At 40.0% G+C, this 23,176-nt stretch overlaps 2 protein-coding genes across 5 annotated transcripts; one reads left to right on the top strand and one right to left on the bottom strand.

Annotated features, from left to right (window-relative positions):
• The first annotated feature begins 370 nt into the window (after positions 1-370).
• Positions 371-13,976, top strand: LOC109964040 (protein FAM65A-like). 4 transcript variants are annotated; one of them, XM_020607077.1, is made up of 18 exons: positions 371-737; positions 4,597-4,684; positions 5,815-5,948; positions 6,088-6,166; positions 6,293-6,316; positions 6,426-6,479; positions 7,385-7,534; positions 8,032-8,095; positions 8,186-8,229; positions 8,314-8,439; positions 9,114-9,262; positions 9,382-9,490; positions 10,118-10,249; positions 11,185-11,811; positions 11,890-12,104; positions 12,449-12,539; positions 12,628-12,721; positions 12,800-13,976. In XM_020607077.1, exons 3-18 carry the CDS (start codon positions 5,857-5,859, stop codon positions 12,868-12,870), a joined length of 2,121 nt encoding a protein of 706 aa, XP_020462733.1. In that variant the 5' UTR covers positions 371-737; positions 4,597-4,684; positions 5,815-5,856; the 3' UTR covers positions 12,871-13,976. The 4 variants fall into 4 exon arrangements, with proteins under 4 accessions (XP_020462733.1, XP_020462716.1, XP_020462740.1 ...); XM_020607060.1 differs by having other exon boundaries at positions 12,446-12,539; XM_020607068.1 differs by lacking the exon at positions 371-737 and adding an exon at positions 4,339-4,440 and having other exon boundaries at positions 12,446-12,539.
• A 155-nt stretch (positions 13,977-14,131) lies between these two features.
• Positions 14,132-22,963, bottom strand: vrk3 (VRK serine/threonine kinase 3). The gene is made up of 16 exons (XM_020607097.1): positions 22,751-22,963; positions 21,544-21,749; positions 21,333-21,446; positions 20,863-20,985; positions 20,561-20,725; positions 20,304-20,444; positions 18,084-18,139; positions 17,784-17,850; positions 17,249-17,333; positions 17,072-17,168; positions 16,749-16,841; positions 16,519-16,651; positions 16,085-16,200; positions 15,837-15,897; positions 15,609-15,745; positions 14,132-14,800 (listed from the first exon to the last, which is right to left on the bottom strand). Exons 2-15 carry the CDS (start codon positions 21,746-21,748, stop codon positions 15,609-15,611), a joined length of 1,593 nt encoding a protein of 530 aa, XP_020462753.1. The 5' UTR covers position 21,749; positions 22,751-22,963; the 3' UTR covers positions 14,132-14,800.
• Positions 22,964-23,176: the final 213 nt, after the last annotated feature.

The following is a 23,176-nucleotide window of genomic DNA, read 5'->3' as shown; positions in this document are numbered from 1 at the left end:
TAATGTTAGACTGCTGAATAATTTCATTTATACCCAGGAATCATATTTTATAAGATCTTCGTATGTAAGAAAAATCCTGTTTTTTTTTTAAAGTAATTGGTACTGTAACTATAGCAGTCTAACAAATGTAATACAGTAAAAAGTACAATCTTTCCCTCTGAAGTTCAGTATCATAAAATGGAAATAGTCAAATAAAATAGGCTACTTCAAATTTTGTACTTATGTACAATAGCTAATTAAATGTGCTTAGTTACATCCCACTACTAGTTTTCATGTGCAGAATCATCAACATTGCTGGCTTATAAATAAGGTAGCTTGGTTTCTAATGCACACATGTAGCTAGTGAATCTGTCCTGGCTACACTGGGCAGTGTTTGCTTTTGCATTTGGTAGCCCATGCAAAATGTGATAGTGATCACACTAGCGAATGTTTAAGTCTTATTGTGTTATTTAGTTTTTCTTGTGTTTTCTTATTAGCGCGTTTGCTTCATGTTCAAATATTTGTGCCTCCAAATCACATGCAAAGTGAGCTTCACGTGTGGAGCTTTTATGATGAAAACAACCAGCCGGAACCTGTTTTTGGTGGCTGCTGATTTTTTGACTGTGGACACAAAAAACTGCGAAATCTAGGAGACGGACAGCGCCCAGAATAACTGTAAACCTCTGCAAACTGTGTAGCATCGCATTGAAAATGGGACTCGGGCCATTTTCTCCGGGTTGTCGGACGTTTAAACAGAGGTAGGAGCTGCCGTTTTTTTTATCACCAAGGTCATACAGCAAGAATCCTGTTAATTTTTTCTTTACATGGTCATGTGCGTGTCCGACGTGAAGTTGCTTTTCTGTGATGTTGTCGAAATTGTATCCGCCAGCTGGCTCTGGTTGACCCTACTCACGTTTGCCCCTGCTGTTTTTTATGTTTGTTGTGAGTTAGTGGACCGATTCTTTAGGGGAAGAGGGGCTTTAAGGGTCCTGGTCTGGACGGGAGTGGACTTCTGTGGCCTGTGATTAGCTCCGGGGGTTGGGTTGGGAGATGTACGGAATATAAAATCTGGTCGACAGGGTTTCACGAGTTTTCTGGTTGATCTCCATCCTTATTGAACCAAAAACATGCCTATGTGAACGTGTTTATCCGACTGAGTGGCCTGCGGCGCCGGGTTAGGCTAATCCAGTAATCTGGACTAGAGGTGGCCGCATTTTATTGTAACACCATTACCCCTCATCGTCGTCGTCGTCGTCCTCCTCCTCTTCCTCCTCAAACACAAGCTGAGACCTACAAAGTATGGATGAACACTTGTCTAATGGTGTGTGCGCTGCATAGTGGTTTATGTCTACTCTAATTCTCTTTGAATAAAAGGGTTTAACTCAAGAAAAAACATAAGGCCAATAGTGGATGAGCTCATTCACAGGAAATTAAACAGTTATGTCGTGATTATTGTTTTGGCATCTTTAAAGTAAAAAAAGAGCAACTGCCACTTAAAGCCACACATGACGTTTTTATGCCAATTGTATATTATATGTATATACTGAAAACTTTGGCAATTTATTAGATTAAGCCAAGATAAATACATCACTTTTGGTTTTTGTAACTCATCAGGTCGATCTAATTGTTCAAAACATTTATCCAGTTAATAATCTGGATAATTTAAGTCAAGGAATATCCCAAAAATTCATTAAATCCAGTTTTGTGAATGTGAAGATTTGCATCTTGAGATGGATGCGTTTTGTGACTAAACAAACAATTAATTATAAAATCAGCTTGTAAAGGAAATAAATGTTGAATACAACCCCATTCTGTTTACTAACAATTCATTTGTCAAAAAAACCAAAGAACAAAAATGATTCTCAGAGTGTTGTAGGTCCAGACTGCCCACTGAACATGTGCTGGATGCAGTGGGAGCAGGGAAGGCTTTATAAAAATAGCACTCTAGTCTTGTGAGGTGATTGGAAACAATGTCCTCTTTGTTCCTTCTGCAGAGGATTAATGCAGCTAATGATCTCCAAAGTAAGGAAAGGGATAAAAGCAAGCACATCTGACCCAGAAGAAACCAGCTGATTGGTACTCATAATTATCAATATCACCAAAGCCTGCACAGACTGTGTGAGGGCTGCAGGTATAGCTGCTCCTAGGTGGGTGGCAGTGTGTCAAGATTCGTGTCTCCCTCTTTATATATGTGTTAACATATATAGCACACGTGGACTGCCAGCACCGAGACTCGAACCTTCAACCTTCTGGTTGGGAGACTGCTGTACCCACCGCACCACTGTCGCCCCCTGGTTTACATACACCTTAGCTAAATAGGTATCCCTGATAGACTAGTGGTTAGGGCATAGTGCTCTCGCCCTAACTAGTGGTTAGGGTGAGAGCGTCCTATTGGCCTAGGACATTATTTAAAGAATGCGAAACGTCAGAATAAGAGTAGAGAAAAAAATATTTCAGCTTTTATTTCTGTAATCACATTCCCAGAGGGTCAGGAGTTGATATACACTCAGTATTTGGTACCATTGCCTTTAAATTGTTTGATGTGGGTCAGACATTTCAGGATGCCTTCCCCAAGTTTCTTACAGTAAGTTGCTGGAATTTTAGCCCATTCCTCCAGACAGAACTGGTGGGACTGAGTCAGGTTTGTAGGCCTCCTTGCTCACACTTTTTCAGTTCTACCTGCAAATTTGCTATTGGATTGAGGTCAGGGCTTTGTGCTGGACACTCCAATACCTTGACTTTGTTGTCCTTAAGCCATGTTGCTACAATTTTGGAAGTCTGCTTAGGGTCATTGTCTATTTGGAAGACCCATTTGCAACCAAGCTTCAACTTCCTATCTGATGTCCTGAGATGTTGCTTCAATATATCCACTTAATCTTCCCTACTCATGATGCAATCTGTTTTGTAAAATGCCCTAGTCCCTCCTGCAGCAAAGCCCCCACAACATGATGCTGCCACCCCCGTGCTTCACGGTTGGGATGGTGATCTTCAGCTTGCAAGCCTCTCCCTTTTTCCTCCAGACATAATGATGGTCATTATGGCCAAACAGTTCAATTTTTGTTTCATGAGACCAGAGGACATTTCTTCAAAAAGTAAGATCTTGGAGCGGTGGCTTCTTCCTCGCTGAGCAGCCTTTCAGGTTATGTCGATACAGGACTCGTCTTACTGAGGATATAGATATTTTGGTCCCTGTTTCTGTCAGTGTTTTCACATGATCCTCTGCTGTTCTGGGATTGATTCGTACTTTTTGGACCAAAGTACGCTCTTCTCTTGGAGACAGAACGCGTCTCCTTCCTGAACAGTATGATGGCTGCGTTGTCTCATGGTGTTTATACTTGAGTAGTATTGTTTGTACAGATGAACGTGGTACCTTCAGGTGTTTGGAAATTGCTCCCAAGGATTAACCAGACTTGTTGAGATTTGCAGTTTTTTTTCCTGAGGTCTTGGCTGATTTCTTTTGATTTGTGATACTGTGAAATTGTGATATGGTGAATTAATTAATCTATCTGTAAACAGCTGTTGGAAAAATGACTTGTGTCATACATAAAGTACATGTCCTAACCGACTTGCCAAAATGAGAGTTTGTTAATATGACATCTATGGAGTGGTGAAAAATTCTGTTTTACTGACCTCAACCTAAATGTATGTAAATGTCTGACTTCAACTGTAGCTCCTTTTTTGCTATTTTTTAGCCCTCCAGTTAATCCTCCCAGTATGCAGCTAAGATTAGCGATTTAACTGTACCTCCCAGCCTGGTGTGCCCCAAGCCCACATCCCCACCGTGTGACAGGAGAAACTAGAAAGCCAGCAGGGTGAATACAGCTTATCCTCGTGTCATCAGTGTTGTTTCAAATAAGGCTTAGGTGATATAAATCCATAATCTGTGTGTTTTCAATCTCAGATGGAACACTTTATACAAACTGAATATAATATGACACTGATTTATCTCCTGCTTGTGAATTGAGTGTAGGACAATGTGAAGCAGATGACAACAGTTGCTCTGCTCTGTGCTGACTCATTTACAGAACCCATGTGTTAATATGGGTTTGGCTCCTGCTTGACAGATTTAGTTTGTTATAAGTCTGTAATCTTTTTTTGTGGCCAGATTAGCTCAGGCAGGACCCTCTCCTTCTGTAGTTTCCCCTGCCTGTGGCATTCTGCTAATCTGCATGTTTAATGTCTTTACTTGGAGTAAGACTACTTTACTTGGAGTAAGTTTTTTTATGCTTTTGCACACAGTAGAGGGATGGTTTTATATTACTGGGCCAAACTTCTGTGTAGAATTTCCTGTGTAGAGTCAGCCATGAGACTTCCTGTAAGGGGGGTGGAGAATTAGGGAAGGAAGGGGAAGAAAAGCAGGCTGTACTCCCCACTGTTGTCAGTGGTGGCCACTGTGATTGCTGCGTGCATGTCGCTCAATATCTCTGACTTTCAACACAACAGTGTGGCCGGACCGAGGAAGTGAGAGTGGTTTCTATCCTCTTTTTTTTCTCCAGTTTTCTCAGTTATATTTATCTGACTCCACAATAATCACACAGTGATTAAAAAGTCTTGTCAGGTACAATGGGATATGAAGGAGGACACTTTTATCTCTAATGTCTTTTTGTATAATTACAGGATATGTCCTTGGGTTTACTGAAGCTACAGTTCTACATTCAGCTCTCCAAGCATGCCACAATAGTGACCATATCTCTGCACTCAGCAGGTGAGCCACAGTCAGTCCATCTCGCTCTCTGTCCTGCTGGTTTTGTTTCTGAATGAACAGCTCAGTTATTCCATTTTATTTTTATTTTTTGAAAATTAAGCAGTTAGTGAATCATTTTAAATGGTAAAAAGATAAAAACTAAGCTGCCAGAGTTAAGAAAAATTTCTAAAAACATTCAAAACAAACATTAAATTTCATATAAAACAGACATTTTTCAGGGATCAGTCAATTAGGGGTGTAAGAAAATACCAATACACTTGAGTGTCATGATATTAAGTTTTGCGACACTACATTATTTCTCAAAAACACTGTATTGTTTTTTTTTAATTAATAGTTCACATGCCAAGTAGTGCTGTTGGATGTTACAGGGACTGACAAATGCAAATGCAGATCCCTTTTCCGATTGCCTAAAAAAGTATATTTTTTACAGGAGAAGTTATGCATATGATAGTGAGTTACTTATTTTATGAGTTTTCTAAAAGTATATTTAAAAAAATCACAATATATCACCTTGTTTACAGTATCACGACATATTGAAATATATTGAATCGTAACCCTTTTATCGTGATACATATCGTATCACCAGATTCTTGCCAATACACAGCCCTACGATCAACAGGTTAAAATGCCGATCTTTTCAGCAGCAGTGGGAGTAAATGATTTGATTTGATTTATTCTTTAAATGAAGCCTTGAAAACTGATACAAACAATTCTGACTTTTGTTGATGACTTGCAGCAACAAATTCTTACTGTACAAAGGCAGTGTTGGAAAAGACTACACTCTATAGAACTATTTGCAAAAATACATTAACAACAGAAGTCAGAGCTTTTCAGGAATTCATCCTATAGCAGGATAATGACCCAAAACAACACCTCCGGTCTGTGTTGAAGATAAGATCAAGACGGTCAGCTTCAGAATGGCAGCACAGTGCTATCTATCCAAACAGTGTTCGATTTCACTTGTAGAAAGAGTGGTCACAAATTTGTTTGGCTGTTGAATTACACTAATAACAACGGGAGAAATGGCGATTAAAATTTTTGACCGGTAGTGTAGTTTAATTGAAATGACCATGAAGGCCTTATCAGTCATGAAACTATGCTGTATCTTTCTCTGGCTCTCCCTCCCTCAGCACTGTTTGATCCAAGAGAAACGTGCCTTGTAAGGAAGCAGGATGTTCACAGGCTCCACCAAGCTGCCACCCACTAAAACCCCCCAGCCTGAGCGGCTGGATGAAGTGTACACTGCCTTACGCAGAGGCTTACAGTGAGTAAACACATCTCAGGTGCTGTGTGCAATAATTACAGTGGATGTCTGCCAGGAGGGATATCAGTGAAAATGCAGGAAGACCACCGCTTTTGAGTGTTAAACTAAAGGAGTAACAGTGATGGGTTCTTGTTGTTAGGTCGTACCTGCAGGTCCACCAGCTAGAACTGGACAGTCTGGGTCAGCAGATCAGAGAAAACAAGAGGAATGGTCGTTTGGTGAGCACTCATAGTCTAACCAGTCACACCAGTATTCAATGTCATTCACTACCTGGGTGGCTGCTGTTGTCTGCATCCGCAGGCTGGATGTTAATTTGATGCTTTGTTGTGTTTTGTTTTTTGCAGGGGTCTCTGTATGAGCTGGATAAGGTGAGTTTCATTCACACCTGTTGTATCAGACACGGAAACTGTAAACAGGTGGAAGATAAGATAATTTGCATTAATTCATCAAGTTTAACGGCTGTGTTGTTTCCTGTAGCAAGTGAAAGCCATTGAGAGGTTCATGCGTCGCTTGGAGTTCCACCTCAGCAAGGCGAGTATGAAATGATTAAATGAATAACATTAGCAACCTAGCAGGGTGATTATTTTACCTTTGTATTGAATTAATATGATTTTAATGTGGGAGTAAATTGAGCTTTGTGTAACTTTAGCGCTTTGTGCCACATTAGCCGTAACCACAGCGCTTTACTGGACTGACAAAATAACTTGTTAGTCAGTTAGCTTCACACTGGAGGCCTTTTGCACAGTTTGTCACAACCAGGCATCCGTAGTTTACTTTGTCGCTAGGAATCGGTACATGATGAGAGAGGCGAAGATCAGTTGGGAGCAGGTTTTGAGTCTTACTAGACCATCTAGGCTTAAAAGGAATTAGGTAGAGTAGCTATAAAACTGCCCTTTTCAATATGTTTATATATTACCAATGGAGGAATTGGCTACATATAATGTGAAATGAGTTGCATATAGTGGAAAAACCCACTTTTATCACCTACAGTTATCACCTACTCTGCTCTTATCCTTAGCCCTGCCAAGCTTTAGTGTCTTTGAGCTCACTATTTTGGTTTTCTGGCCCACAACTTTGTTTGGATTCACTCTCACTGCTTTCATCCCTGTTGTTTCCAGGCTGTTTTTAGGGAAATATTCCACTGAACACTACTAGTGACTAGCTGGTGAACATGGTGAAACATTTAGCAGATAACCAATCCTTTTTCACAGTTAGTGAAGACCAAAATAGGGCTAAAAGGAAAGTGAATATTGCACTTAAATTCACTAAATGGAAACAAACATGACTCAAAATTAATGCGGATGTTGCTTCATGTCTGTTAGATGTGTTGGGAAACTTGTTGCTACCAATTGCGCTATAACAATTCATTATTACATTAAATTTAGATTATTCTTCAAACAGAGGCACAAATTCAAATAAAATTTTTGTTTTTCCAGGTTGAGGAGTTGTACGATGCTTATTGTATACAGCGGCGACTGCGTGATGGAGCAAGTAAAATGGTGGCGGCCTTTAACTCCGCCACTGGCAGCAGGGAGGCCAGAGAGAGCCTGAGTGAAGCCAACAAGGGCTACAAGGAATGTACAGAGGCAAGTGATGGCCCTGAGGTCAACATGCTTGTACTCATTGTGTGAGCATGCACACTGGGTGCGGTTCTCTGTGCTCTACTGTTTTAGTATTTTACTAAACATAGATATAAGACCATGGTGTACTGTATATTCCATTTCAATTTAAGCTGCAACTTACATGTTAGTTATTCTGACCATTTTCATTACCAAGTAATCTAGAGATGAATCTGTAAAATTAAGATAATTTCCCAGAGTCCAAGGATCTTTAATTTGCTTTGTTTTGTCTTGTCGAAAAACAAATGTTATTCAGTATAATATTATCTGAGATAAAGAAAAGCAGCAAGTCATCACATCAGAGAAGATAAAAATGCTGTATTTTCAAATTTTTTGCTTGAAAAGTTGCTCAATCACTTATTCATATAGAAGCGGATATATTTTAAAATTTTCATGTGATTAAGTTCTAGATGTGACAGCGAATGATACACTATTTAAACACTCAACTCTTTCTGTCTCTGTAGCACATGTGCTCACTTGAGAGTGAATTAGAAAGCCAGATGGGAGAGTTTCATGTGAAGATGAAGGGTGAGTCACTTTCTACACTCGTGACTTTCTGTTCCCTTTGCAAATAAAGTTATACAGTTCTTATTTTGCTGGTTATTTCTGATGTTTCAGGTCTTGCAGGCTTTGCACGGCTCTGTGTTGGTGACCAGTATGAGGTAAGAAACGCAAATTCAAACACGTATGAACAGATTTTGACACAGGCTCTGCCGCATCACATAAGCTGTTTGTGGCCCTGTTAGGTCCTAATGCGTTATGGGCGGCAACGCTGGAGGTTACGAGGCCGTGTGGAAGTAAGCAACAAGCAGATATGGGACAGCGAAGAGTATATTTTCTTGCCTCTCGTCACAGACCTGCTGTCAATCAAGGTAATGAAATAGACTTTTAAAGGATAAGGCTGGCATCGTTCTGTATTTACTTATTTACTGTAAGTGATAGTATATATTTCAGTATTTCTTACTACCCTTTCTGTGGCATTCGTCCTTCAGTCCATTTGTTCCAATTAAAGATAGACATTTTGAATCACAGGTCATTAACTTTCCGATTCTGTTTAGAAAAATAATTGTCTAAACCGGCTGAGGTATTTGCAAATGTTGCTCAAACAGGAGAAATTTGTGCCTTTGTTAAGGACTTTTCTTTTTTAGCTCTGAATGAATCCACATTTATTGCTGTAGTATGGATGGTGTATGAGGGGCTGACTCAAGATAGGTTTTCATATCCATGTTTGTTGTAATAAAGGTACATGTCACTTAGTGCTATGCTGTGATTTAGACCTACTGATGTGTTTTTAATAGCTGTTAACAGTGACAGTCTCTGGGGCAGAGAACTCAGCCACTGAATGTGCAGGAAATACTTGTTAGTAGAATCAGTTCATTGTTGGTTTTGGTCTTTTCATGGGGTTTGTTAACAGTAAGAATTATCATCAGCCTTATCAGAAATGTTCCTTGCTGCGACTGTGGTCAAAAGCTTTAGCAAATTTTCGTCCCTGTTGCATCTCCATTGTTTCCGCCTGTCCTCATTTCTCTCTGTTTTGGTTGTCAAGGTGACTGAGCTGAAGAGCCTGGCCAATCACGTTGTGGTGGGCAGTGTGTCCTGCGAAATGCTCGACCTGTTCTGCCCGCTCCCACAGACACTTGCTGTGGATATCAATGACCTCGGGACAGTTAAGCTGAACTTGGAGGTCACCTGGAGGTACTCAGACCTGCAGCACACACCTCAGCATCTTCGGTTCTTCTAATTCGGCATTTGTATTGTCTATTTGAGTGTCTTTCCCATATCTCTAACTCTTTATCCTGTTTTACCTCTTTCAGTCCATTTGATAAGGATGACCAGATGTCATGCACCAGTACAGTTTCTAAGCGGCTGCTGTCCAATCAGAGCCCTCCAGACACACCCTCTATGCGGGAGCAGGTGTTTTATGTGAGTCAAAGACATCCAACTTCAACAATTTGCACTCACACTTGCTGTTACACCACAGGGGACAGTTTCACAATAACAGACCTTGAATATGGCCTATATCAAATTAATAGCCAGATTAAAGATAGGCGATATATCTATACCCTTTATTCTGGGTAAAATTATTAGATTTGTTTTTCCCCCCCCCCCCAAAAAAAAAAAAAACACTGCTCACAGTGAAAGAGAACAATTAAGACTGGTCCAACACTACAGTCTTTGTGAAACCAGTGCCTGCTTTGTAACAGCCTTGTGAATCTGTATTTACTTCATATTTACATATTTCATATTTTCCAGTTGTCTCACTGATGGCTCTTGTTGCTGTCACTTCACTGCCTTTTTTTGTTCCAGCTGCTCCCCAATTGCTTTGTGTGTAGCAGTAGCACTGACGTGTGTGAGGATATTCACAGAGGAATGTGTGTTAGGACTTGTGGCTGTGGGAGTGGCTTGCCTGACGCGAGGAGAATGAATGATAGCAGTAGAGGGGTGTATGACAGTGCCAGTATGTATGATCGGAGCTGTGGTCCTTGTAGCTGTTTAATAGTGGTCGAGTAGTGTTCCAATGTGTCCCTCCTCTTCCTCACCTTGCTGAAGAGCATGCCACATGATGGGCCCAGGCAGAGCCGCTCACTGGTGGAGGTGTTCCACGACATCGTGGCGGACAGGACGGCATCCTTACGCTGTGAATTCAGCCATACGGCCCCCCGATTCCCCTCCATACAGTCGGTGTGTTGGGATGTAGCTGTAGACCAATAATATTAATAATGTTTTTTTTTTTTAAAAAAAATTGTTATTTTGCAATCAAATCTGGGATCCAAATAGAAAAAGCCTGATCATGTTTTAATTGAATCTAAACTGAAGAAAATCAAGGGCATTTCCTCAGGCCCAGTATGGGTGTATTTCTGTTTAATCATCATCATCATCATCAGCCTTTATTAGCAGACTCAAGGTCCATACAAGAAAAGAAATAAATGTAATAATGTATTTAAATGTATTAAAAATCAATAAAATGACAGAAGTTAATCATTTAGTGTATAAGATACTAAAAATAACTAACCACAAGTTATCAGAGACAAAAGTGATGCATAGTATTAACATTGCCAACATGATATATGTGTGTAGAAGCTAAAAATAAACCTGTATGTGTAAAACTCCAAGTGTTAGTCAGTACCCTGACAGGACTGATTTTTCTGTCTTGCCCCCTTGTTGAAGCAGAAGAGGTTTCACATCCCATTTGTTTTCCTGTTAAACCAGCGCTTTTAAAAATCAGCCATTTACAGGGATTGTGGAAATTAGAAACAACACTAAACTAAATGACACTGAAGTAACTTTACACTGGTGCAAGGCTTTTAACATTTATGACTTGAGTAAACTCAAGAGCATGATGGTAACATTCTCCTGACTTTAGCCGATTCCCATGTCTTCATCCCACTGAAAGTCTGTTCTCTGCACTTATTGTGCTGGTTCAACGCTGTATAGCCATGCTGAAATAAAAGAACTGGCATTTGTTATTAGTCCTACATAAAATAGATTTTATATTACTGTTATGTTTTTAGCTGTTCACTGAGGATTTTGTCAGCTGTATTCATCATATGTTGCTTTCTCAGTACTTGTCTCCACTTCTCATCTATTGCTTCTCTGTGTATTTCTGTCGTTTCCAGTCTCTGCTGAAGCGACAAGGAGAAATTGAGAATGGGACAGTCTGGTCCAATTCCTCTGAATCCTCTGATGACTCCTCCAGTCCGGCCATGGCTCATCATGCTCAGAAGCTGACAGCCTCCAACATGCTGCCAACCGCTCTCGCCAGTCAGCTGTCGTCCACTCTGCACAAGTCCAGTGCGTCGACACCATCGCTCTCGTCCAACCAAGAGGAGGATGAGACAGAAGCCGGGGAGGTTTTCTCTCAGACAGATGCCATACCTAACGGCCATCTGCAGACTTCCTGCTCTCACAGCCACGTAGGCGAGAGCATCCCGGACTGTACTGTGACTGTTAGAGCCTCTGTCCAATCAGCTGAGCTCTCTAAAAGCTCAGCAGACCTGAGCTGCTCATACCCTGACATCTCCTCTCCTCCTGTGTCATTGGTAGAGAGACCAGGTGAGACTGAAAGTGGCATCCCACCACTGTGCATTTCAGCAGAAGAGATAAATCCATGTGAAGAGTTGTCAGTACAGGCTCAGCAGACTGAAGCAGAAATAGTGCCCAGCACTGAAGAGGAGGCACCAGGGGAACCCAGTCAGCCACACCAGTCCATCCAGGAGTTAAAACAACCAGAGGATGCTCCAACGGTGAGCTCAAGCATAAGTTCATCTGTGTACCGTCTAGTGTCGATAGTGACACCTTAAACACTGATTTCTCTTCCATAGGTTCCTTTTCCTACGTCCTCAAGTTTCATTCAAGAAGTTGAGACGGCCCTGGAAAGTTTCGACTTTCTGAACTGCTCTGACCTTGATGAAGATGAGCAGGAAGAGGAAGATGAGCAACAAGAGGAAGATGAAGAAAAAAAGGAAGAGGAGGATGAGCAACGTGAAGAGGAGCTAAACAAAATGGAGGAAGAAGATCATTTCTACTCTGGAGGAAGGTCAGTGTTGTGGCTGTTAGGCACTTTGTCACATAAAACAAAATCCATTTCCAAGAATAAACTTCATAAAATTAGCATCAGTTTCACATCTTGTTGTAACTGGTAAACTGAAGAGTAAAAACAGGAAAATCTCCAGTTATTCCAGTTTGTTAGTGTCCACACATGCAGTATTTCTAAGATGGCTACGCTCAACGCTATCCTTTAATTAACCTAAATTAGCTAATGTTAAAGTAGCTATAATTGATATATATAATAGCCATGACCTGAATGCACTTTCCCACATTGTACATTTTGTAAAACATGCATTTCTTTGGCACATTGTTCTACTTTTTGTCACTCAGCAGCGACGTGGAGGAGGCGGGCGGTCTCGAGATCCTTATGGAAGCCCCAGAGGGATTCAGGAACTCGGATGAAGACCGTTTCTCTGAATCACAGGTAAACAGAGTGCCTGTTGAACACTTAAGGCAGTCAGCTGTTTCAATCTGTCTTTATGTTAACCCAGAAACCTTTTTTCCCCCAAAAGGAGTCAGGTGCAGAGGATGTGCAGGATTTGGGTCAGACTGAAGTGTCCGAGGATAAGGTGGAGCCCAGTGAGGAAAAGGGAAAGGAAGAACATGGTGAGAGGAGTTTCTTGTTCACGTAACACCAGAATATCAAGTGTAAGAAGTTTAATCTGCCCTGTTTTAAACTTTCAGGAGAAGACAGATCACAAGATCAGGATGAGCGTCCCTCTACTCCCAGCCATTTGGCTACTGCTGTCCTCTAGTGACACTGTGTCACTGAGGTGAAATCATTTCTCCGCTGATCTGTTCATGCCATCTCCCTCGTACTGTGTGGGACTGGAGGCCTTGAGGATGTTCCACTTACTGCTCAGACAAACAAGCTCTTCTGTCACGGTGGAGTTTGTGCACGTATTTGCCTTGTTTTCACCAAGAACGGTAAACCTTGGGTTTCTGCACCTCAGTCATGACTGAAAACACACAACTCCCTCAACACACATGTGTTGCCTGTGTTAAAGTGGGATACCACTAAACTTTATACTTTCACAAACTGTTCCTGTCATGTGAAAATCCAGTGTCCTAGTGTGTAAACATTTCAGGAACAGCTATGAGCTGCCTTGTTTTTGCTTTCATCACAGTGCATTCTTTATGTAATCTAATCATTTGGAAATGGTTTTTAAAATGATGCAATTCTTCAGTCTCCACAGAACCACAATTGCTTACAGAGTTGCTTTATAAGATTTTCAAACCTCAGCATTTGTGGAAATGGAAAAACTGTTGAGGTTGTAATATTCAGTGTTAAATCGGTGTACAGCCCAGAGCTCTTTCACTGTTAGCAGAACAGGAAAAAAACATCATGCGATGTTTGTCAGAAGAGTTATATCAAGTATAAACACATGAAGGAAAGATGTTTGCTCTTCAAAGCTCACTTTGGTCCAACCATGAAAACAGTCTGCAGTGTAAAACTATATTTAAACCTGCATGTGTAGCTGCCTCACACTGCCAGCATGTCTGTATAAAAAGCTCAACTAAACAGTTTAAATTGTGTAAGCTAAACTCCAGTGCAAAGAAGCCATCGGGTCTCTAGCTGACTGTGTACAAAGGCTGCCTCCTGGGGGCGCTATAGTCTTTTTGCATTGTGTTCAACTTTGTTCTACAAAAGCCTTGTCATTCAGAAAGTGCCTCAAGTGAGAGATGTACGGTTTTAAATGCCACAGCAGGAGGTCAGGCAAAAGATTAGTGTTTATTTTCTGACTTACTTTAAGAGTGTGCACAACAAGAGTTATTTACTGTTTCATATAAAAATTGTATATGTCTTGAAATGTTTATGTTCAGAAATGTTTAAACTTTATAAAGTTTTCTTTAACATGTCTATTGTTGTGTTGAATGAATTGGCATGTGTATGAGCTGTAATTAGGCCTGCGGCATTTCCTGAAGTATTTATTTTTAAACACTTATGTTGAAGATTTCTGGTGCTTTCTGGCTTTCAGAGAGAAGAACTGAAGGGCAAAGGACACTAAGGCACTGTTTTCTGTATAAAAGGTTGCCCTTTTATTCAAGCTTCAATGTCTGCTTACAGGGAAGTGTGTTAATCCACATCTGTGTTGGTTCGTAGGGCCCGAACATGCCCTAAGTAAGTACACAGACACAGAGGCTTTGAGCTATGCAAGATCGATTTCACACGTCATGTTTTTGAGTGCGTTTCCTTAAAAATCTTAACGTTACACAACTGCGTTGCAATTTCTAGCATTGCATTGTATTAAACACAAAGGTTCGGCTGGGGCTCGAACACAGAACCTTCATGCTGTGAGGTGACAACACCAATCACTTTTTCCACCATGCTGCCCAGATTCAGAGGTAAATTTATCAAATCTGTCAAACAGAAAAAATAAAACGCAGCTGGTTTTAACACCAGAAAAGTATTTTAAGAACATGTGGCTCATATAACTAACTCATTGTCCGTGTCATCTGACGTCTCGCTCCAACTCATGTGTAATGCTTAAAAACCAGAGTGCAATTTGAGAAACCACACATGCTCAAAATGTTCACCCTAATGAAAACGTGTTAACCTGAAGTGTCACCCGCACATATTAAACTCTAGAATCATACTTTCAGTGCTACAAAACATCACAGATAAAACACAGTATGTTAAAAAGTAAATCTTCCAATTCCAAATCTTCTTTTTGTTCAGTGTATCTGAAAATAAAAACAGAGCAGATATATTTTATATTACACAGAATGCATGAAGTACTTAATGATGACATAAGGTCTAAATAGTTTGTTTAGGTTTTATTTTCTATTACTGTTACTATAAAAATGTTCATATATTCATCTAGGTTTTTATTATTACCGTGTGCTCACAGCAGTTACAGTAAACATGATGAACAGCAGCAGATGATTAGAACTTTTGTTTGCCCTGGACTTTGCCTGTCAGGTAAAGGCTACTGCCCTAGTCTGTGACTGGTGGAGGTTGTAGCATGCAGGAACTACTTAGGACTGAAAAACATGTGAACTCCTCTGCACATACTGTATTTCAGTAAAAAAAAAAAAAGAAACAATACACAGAAAACTATTGACTGCTGACAAAAAAGGTTTCGGGATTTCATAATATTTAAGTACAAGCTAAAAGGTAAACTAAATGATTTTTAAGACTCAATACAAGTAGTTTTCAGCTAATCTCTTGGTAACCTAAACCAGTATTTTATGTAAAGAGGAGCTGCAGTAAATTAAAGATCACAATAACCCTTCTTTTGTCTTTGTGAAATGTGAAGCCAAAACAGAACACAATGTGTCACTGCCTAAAAGCCTTGGATGTCAACACTGGGAGCTGAATCTTCTATTCAGTGAACAAAATAATGTTAGAAAAACATATTAAATATTCTGCAGTTTTCTCATAAAAGACTGAAAACAAAGTCTCCAAACCCAGTGGTGTAAAACCAGAACGCGGTTTGGCAAGCGCATGTATACACAGTTGTTTCTGCGTTGCAGAGTTGTGCGTCCTCACCTAAACACTCAGCGGCTGCTCCAGTGATCCCCCGAGCTGCAGTAAGGCGGCGCTGAGTCTGGCCCTCAACGCTGAGTAGTCAGGCTCCTCAGAGTACTGCAGAGCCATCACTGCAGTCAGGTAGGTTTGAAATGCACCTACATCGCGACACATACACACAGAAAATACACTATGAGGAGACTGCATGTAATCACACACTATCTGTTATATAAGAAACATTTAACTGACTGGAAACTTTCTTTGTCCCAAAGCAGTGACTCAACAGCGCAGGAACATCCTCCATGAACCTACAATGATAACTTTGTTTCAGTAATGTGCCTTTTCCTTCATAGTACATGTTTGTTAAATCAAACAATATCAGTTAATGTCACACAGACACGAAGCAGAGATTTGATATGATTTTGTATTTCTATGGTGTTTCAAAGGTGTGTGGACTTTAAATATTCCAATTCCAGTGGTGATAAACTCTCTCGGGTTTGTTTCCAGGTTGCCACCTGGTCTGGCTGAGTGAGGCCAATCCACGGTAGTGCCCCTGTGTACCATTGCAGCATACAGTAACCCAGAGACTGCAAGTCACTGCGTCGAGACGGAGCTGAAAGGACAAAACACACACTGTTTAAAACATCTGTTTTCCCTCCTAGATTTACCCTGATACATACAACACAACAAACTGTCCCCAGAGGTTCATTTCATATTGTTTTTCACTACAGCATATCACAATCAGCTTCAGAAGAAAACCTCTCATCAGCCTTGTTATGTGAAGCCTTGAAGTGGCTCACAGACAGATGGACTGTGGGGGAGGACTGCAGTCCTCATGGTAGAATGAAAAATCTGACAGTGTGTAGTTTACAGTATCTAATTTCCTGACACCGGTCGGAGTGCTTGTGTTCTTGGACGAGGAGTCACGCACCTGCTCCCTTATGTGCGTCCAAGCTAATGAACTCTATGGTGCCCTCATGTGGCATCCTGCTGGCTTCACGGTACTCGACATGTTGGCCTCCTGGACAGTACCTGAAGGCGTGGCAGTATCCTACGAGGTATACCTAACAACACAGGCACACAGTGGTCAGCATACAGTACAGCACATTTAAAATCATGGACAGTGACAGAATACAGGTTGTGCTTCAGAATATTTCTCACCTGTGATTTCTGTCCTGGTTTGATGTAGATGTTTTCTGCATTAATATCAGCATGAACATACTCGTTTGAATGGATATACTGCAGAACATCTAACTGTAAGAAAGAAAGAACTGTTAATGTGGAGCTGCTCAGCGGTCACAGGTCAGTCTGTGGTTGTACTGGGCTGCTTCCAGGTGTGAATGTAAACAGAGCACCCCTGCAAAAGAGAGGTGGCCCACCCTGAATAAATAAAGTTAGGGGAAAAAAACGGCTTATGGTGTCAGAAATTAGGTAGAGTAGCTTTTGTACTGTCTGACAACCAAACAAGTTCACAGAACACTCACTATTCTACAGGTAAGCTGAAGAACAGCCCTCTCAGACAGACGATCATGCTCAATGGCAGACTGGAGAGACTGGCCCATGTTGGAGAAAATCAGAAACCTATTGGAAAAAAGGAACACGGTCATGTAAACCACTTTCATATGTGTAAATATTTACAGCTGAACATTTTTTTTCCACACCTGTAGGAATCTGCATGAAGACCAAAGCCAACACAGGAAGGAATCCCCAGAAAGTCCATCTTGTTCTGTTTGATCCACTTGCCCACTAGAGAGACACCAGGTTTTAATAACAAGGTTAAGGATTTGTCCCCCAGACTGATTATGTTGTTTTTATTAAGTTCTTGTCCAATTCTGCTTTGCTCTGAGCAGATTATAAAATGAAGAGATATTTTTTTACACGATTCTGTGTAACTAGATCACATTTGAAACTACCAGGAACTCTTCTTACTCTCTCTGCTTCAGTCTGTAGTTTGATAATGGTTCTGTGTCCGACTCATTTCTAGTTGTCACCTGTTAAATATAAGTCCTGAAAAACTCTTACAAGCAATAAATACTGCTGCTGCCTTTGCTTCAACAAAGTACACTTCTCTTGTCGTTATCAGAACAATTAGAGTAAAGGTATCAATGCAGTGACATAATCAGTGACATTACACATGTTTTTTTGGGAAGTAAACAAACTATTCATTTAGATGTGCTAAACACACTAAACCCTCACCAGATGCAGGTTTGGCAGCTCTTTGCAGAAAGTTCTGCTCATTGAAGATTCGTCCATCTTTAGCTCCCTAAGATGAAGAAACATAAGAAACTTTACAGATCCCACTCAGGGAAACTGAAGAACTAAAGCAGCGTTGGTTACAGGAATTAGACAATAACTACAAATCAATTTGTTGTTGAATATATAATTGGTATCATTTCCTTATTCCCAGCAACTCTTTGACATGGTGTGATGATCATTCATTAGTTCTGGATGGAGTACTCAGAAAACCTTAAGCTTAAATGCGGAGGCGGCACTTACCAGCTTGAGGATGTGATCCGATTCCTTGGAATTGGCCTGTGAAGCTGTTGGCAGAACTGAAAAGGGCGGAATATTATTACTCAATTATGATGACACAGCCTCTTCTATACTATTTTATGTTTTGTAAGAGACATCTGAACCTCGGTCTACTAAACTTGCTTAGCCATGTCTCTGTGTTTGCTTTAATAAAGCTAATAGGAACTTGAAACTCTTAAATATATAAATTGTACTGTAAGATTTGAGTCTTATAGACTCTAGTTACTTTGTAAGCTTTAGTTACTTCTCATACCTTTAGTTCCCTTTAGTTACATTTCATAACTTTATTTTCATTGTTTATACATATTACAGCTGTATTGATTGTCCAGAACTACTGAGCTTTGGTTATTTTAATACATTTATTTCTCTTGCGTATATATCTTATAACTGTAATGAAGTAGAACCTGCTTACTTTGAATGCTGTAACTTCTGTAGAGACTAGATGTCTGTATCTCTTTGTGACCAGATAGCCTATTTACATTTTAACAGAGCCCTGCTGGCCCGTTTCACACCCACACAGCATATCCCAAGTTCTGCCTCACCAGGGGGTGTCTTACACACACAGGGGGGCTACAACCTGAGAGACACGTGCACACACACACACACACCTAGACTTTACCACATTCTAACAAGGGGGAGCTCTGGTTCACACCAAATGGACAATAGGATCAAAAAGCTGTTGAATGTTGTACCTCTGTCCAGGGCGAAGCAGCCCAAGAAGATAAAATTTATTGTAAGACCTTAATTTGGGGTTCAGTGGATGGAACTCCTGTGGGAGCTCTGTCCCTCTGATCCCAGCACTGTAAGGCCTACCTGTGATCAGACTTTCAGTAAACTTTCTGTTGGTTTTAAAACCTCAGAGGATCTTCTAAAACACTGTACACTGGTTACCCTTAGGGCAAATTTGTCCTATGGCTCACATAAGGGTGTAAAATTATTATAAATTCATAATTTTTTCCACTTTAAATGAGCCAATCATTTAAAACTACTCCTGCCTGAAATATACATATTAAACATGAATTATATTTTTGGAATTTTTAACCCTTTCTATGCCAGTATGTTTACATAACTCCATTGTTTTTTATGGAAAAAAAACAAACTAAGATATTTTCCAAAAAATACATTTCAACCAGTATTTGATTATTATTATTATTACTACTAGGCCCTGAGATGGGTCAATGGTTGGTAGCAACACTGATTTGGATGCATTTTTTAATTTTATGCAGTAGCAGAATTACAATATCACTGTACACTGATTACCCTCGGGACAAATTTGTCCCACTTCCCAAAAACAACTGTAAAAATATATATTATTATTACCCTGTTGTGTTCTAAAAATAAATTTCAAATGCAAGATCAGTTTGAACCAGAAAACACTTATTTTACAAAGATGAACACTAAATATTGAACACTAACACCTCACTCTCCTGCTCCTGAGCAAGGGCTGCAGATCCACATGCTGTGGTCCTTGCACAGGAACCTCTCACATTTGCAGCATACATGTCCTGCTTTTCTCTTGTCTTTACAAAAGAAACATGGCTTTCTGCCCTTGGTTTGCTGTGAGAAGGGCCTGCAGCAGCAGCAACACCCTGAAGGTCGGTCACCACATAGTGTTTTTAATGGGTTTAAATGGGGACAAATTTGTCCCGAAGATCAAAAGTGTGAGTATTTTTGTAGTTTTGTCATTTTAGGCTAATTTAAGGAAGTGAGACCACAATTTTTAAGTTTTTAAAAAATAAATATCCTGTAGCAAATTTGAGCTACATTCATTCAGCACAGCTAAAATGGCTTGAAAAAGATATCGCAAAACCCAAATTTGTCCCTGAAGAACTCCTGAGGGTTTAAACAGTCCTCTCCTGTCTTCACTTCTCGTGCTTCCAACAAAAGAACTGGGTTAATTTCTAACAGTCCTCTAAATAGTTTTTATAAATACTTTTATCCCCTGCAGAATATTTATCTTTTCCCCAAAAATATAACTTTAAAACTTTTTCTTTACATGTCAACTGTACATTTCTTTATTTGTGGTTTGTTGTAACTTGTCTTGTTTTAACTTTAAAATGCTTTATATCTGCTTTAAGGTATTTAACAGGTGGCAGAGAGACTGTCATTACTAATATGCAATCAAACTGTTCCAGAATAACAGACTAACTTTACTTCTATTGCACCTGTTGTGTACAGTCTCACCTTCATAGATGACCTCTGTTGTGCTCTGACTGAGCAGTTTCATCAGCTTCCACTTCTTGCCCGTTGTGTCTGTCACCTCCACACCTTCATGTAGTGGCTCCACAGGAGATGCATGCTTTGTCTTCTTGGCTTTGCTTTTACCTGTAAGTGTATGACACAGACATGTGAATCTATTGTAAGCAGCCCCTCCTGAGAGACTGAAGCGAACTAGTGAATTTACCTTATACATGGACAAATGTGTGTGTGTAACATCTTACCTTTTGAAGGAGACCTGGAGACTGGTGAGGAAACAGGAGAAAGGACAGCTACAGGAGAGCCATCTACTGTTGATCCCTCTGCTCTGTCAGCTTTTATATCAGTCAGCCTCTTTCCTTCTTCCATCTTCTTTGTAGCAGGGCTGGAGACATTGGCCTTTCCTTTGGCTACACATTGATCCAGCCATAACAAATATGTATTAAAGAAAAGATATGACAGCAAAGAAGAGAGATACTGTAGCTTTCATATGGCACTGTATGAATGAATACATAAAACACAGTGTTTGTTTTGTATTTCAACTCACCAAGTCGAGGACATTTTCTGATGGGAGAAAACAGAGACTGTAAAGGTGGCTCTACCTCTGCGTTGAGTTTGAAAGTGACTGTATGAGGATTTGGTGGAGATGCCTGGAATCCAGTACTATTATCTGTCAATACAAAACAAAGCTATCTTCTTCTCAAGGATCAAGACACCAGTCATCTTTAATTTTTTTATTTTACAAGGCGCCTACAGCACTCATACGTACACATATAAAAACGCCACTTTAATTCATCAGCATGCATTATTTTTTGCCTGAAAGAGTAGGTGAAAGCATTGAGTTTAAAGCTAGATGCCATTGTGGTGGTGGTGGTAATCAACTAACACAAAAAAAGCACGCAGGCCCTTCATCAATATGTTCACGCTCTGCACTCCTTCCCTTATACCCATCAGAAAACTAAAAAAAGAAAACCAAAAAACCTGTAAGACAAAACTGCTTCTACACCATTAAATTACCTTCAGTCATGTCAACACTTGGATCTTTAATGTTGAATTTAACTTCCCTGTCATGGCGTGTCTGTCGCAGTGCTGAACGAGTCAGACTTGGAATTGGGTAGATACTTGTGTGAACTGTAGAAAAACAGAATTTACATTTTCAAAGGACTACAACCATAAAATCTAAACTCTATGGGTAACATCAAGCAACTCCTAGATAGAAGGTATTTACCTTTATTGTCTGTGGGCTCACAACTTGTGTTTGTTTTAACTCTAGATGTTGCTGCTTCTACCTTTTTAGATGGAAAGAGGCTTAAAGAGGCGGGGAAGGTCACAGGCTCTTCAGCATGACAGGGAAGCTCTGACCCACATGAGGGACAAAATTTGAAACCAGGCTGCAACCTTGTCCCACACTGGGGGCAGAAATGGAAAGGCATTCTGCAAAAGTAAAACACATTCATCTATCCTCAGTGCCATTAAATGTCTCTGTGGAGATAATCTGGGGAACCCACTCAACCCACAGTCTTCTCCAGATAAATACACAAGACAACTGGCTATTATCGCACCTGATGCTTTCTTATACAATGGTTTAATAAATCAAGTTAGAAGTCTAATTAATAGTATGTTTCTACCCATACTGGCCAACAAAGATGTTGAGTGTCACAACATAAAACAAAAAAAAAACAAAACAAAACCCTATATACTAGTACTACTCAAACTTTTTAAAGTACTAATTCCACTCTAAAAATACTCCATTACAAAAAAAAAATCATATATTGATGTGTAACCACATGCAAGCATAATCAATAAAATGTACTTAACATATTAAAAGCATGTGTAGTCAATGCGGAAAAACTGCTCATGTGACTACTGTATATAATGTTACTAGATTCGTATTACCCATGCATCAATGTGTTTTATATTTTACTGTTGCAGTTTGTTGAGGTAAAGCCAATAAGACTACTGATGAGCTATATCATTTAATTTATAGATTTATCTCCTAAGTAGTTTCCCAATAGACTGTTTGGTTTGTTTAGAAAACAATTTAAGCAATCAAAGTTACAGAGAACACAATATATTATATTAAACGTGATTAGACTTCTGACAGAGCTGTGTAAGACAGAAAACCGACCTAAAGCTAAATGTCAGTTTGCTCTCATGCCAGCTAAGTAACTTAAACATGACACTAAACCAAGAACTATCAGCTAAGGTCATGTTAGCCACCTACCATTAGCTTGCAACAGCAGTATGACAAATAAAAGATTCTAAACTCTACAGTTACCACACCATTACACCTAAAGGCCCCGTTTCAATTTTAGTTTGTTTCAGCATGACTGTCGTTGAGGAAAAACATCACAGTGACCAAACAACTTAATGCTAGCTAGCTAAAAATGAAACCAAATGCTCTTAAAGATATAAACAGAACTAACGCTACGTACTGAGCTTCAGGCAGAAGGATCGTCTTGCTGACTGGTATGAGCACGGGCTAGTACTGAAACCCCGAACCTAGCTAAAACAAAATCGGTGGTGAATTATAAAAGTAAGCAAAATAGATTAAAAGCCTCACATAACCCACTTTCCCAAACGCTCCTACACTACTGCTGCCTCTTCTTCTTCCTATTTATTGGCAGCTTGCATACCAGGTTATGGTGCATTACCGCCACCTGCTGAATTGGAGTATAGATCAACTATAGAGCGCGGGGGGGAGGCGCTTATATCTTCATATACAATTAAATCCTATTCATGACACCTACGCCTGATAAATAACTAATAATTAAATATGTTATATGGGAAAGCCTATGCCAGGGTGCTGAAAAGGAGGCTCCGACTGATTGTCAAACCTCGGATTCAGGAGGAACAATGCA

The sequence above is a fragment of the Monopterus albus genome, unplaced genomic scaffold, assembly GCF_001952655.1.
Source record: "Monopterus albus unplaced genomic scaffold, M_albus_1.0 scaffold4.1, whole genome shotgun sequence".
Taxonomy (NCBI): domain Eukaryota; kingdom Metazoa; phylum Chordata; class Actinopteri; order Synbranchiformes; family Synbranchidae; genus Monopterus; species Monopterus albus.
Note: the sequence above shows the minus strand (reverse complement) of the source record. Positions and strands in the feature narration are given on the sequence as shown.

Coding starts and splice junctions, on each gene's coding strand:
- LOC109964040 (XM_020607060.1), top strand. CDS start 5,857: ATGTTCACAGGCTCCACCAAGCTGCCACCCACTAAAACCCCCCAGCCT. Junction 12,105..12,445: donor CATTTCTACTCTGGAGGAAG/GTCAGTGTTGTG, acceptor TTTGTCACTCAG/CAGCGACGTGGAGGAGGCGG. Junction 12,540..12,627: donor ACCGTTTCTCTGAATCACAG/GTAAACAGAGTG, acceptor TTCCCCCAAAAG/GAGTCAGGTGCAGAGGATGT.
- vrk3 (XM_020607097.1), bottom strand. CDS start 21,748: ATGCCTTTCCATTTCTGCCCCCAGTGTGGGACAAGGTTGCAGCCTGGT. Junction 17,169..17,248: donor CTTCATGCAGATTCCTACAG/GTGTGGAAAAAA, acceptor TTTTTCCAATAG/GTTTCTGATTTTCTCCAACA. Junction 15,898..16,084: donor AGGTGGCAACCTGGAAACAA/ACCCGAGAGAGT, acceptor AGTTATCATTGT/AGGTTCATGGAGGATGTTCC.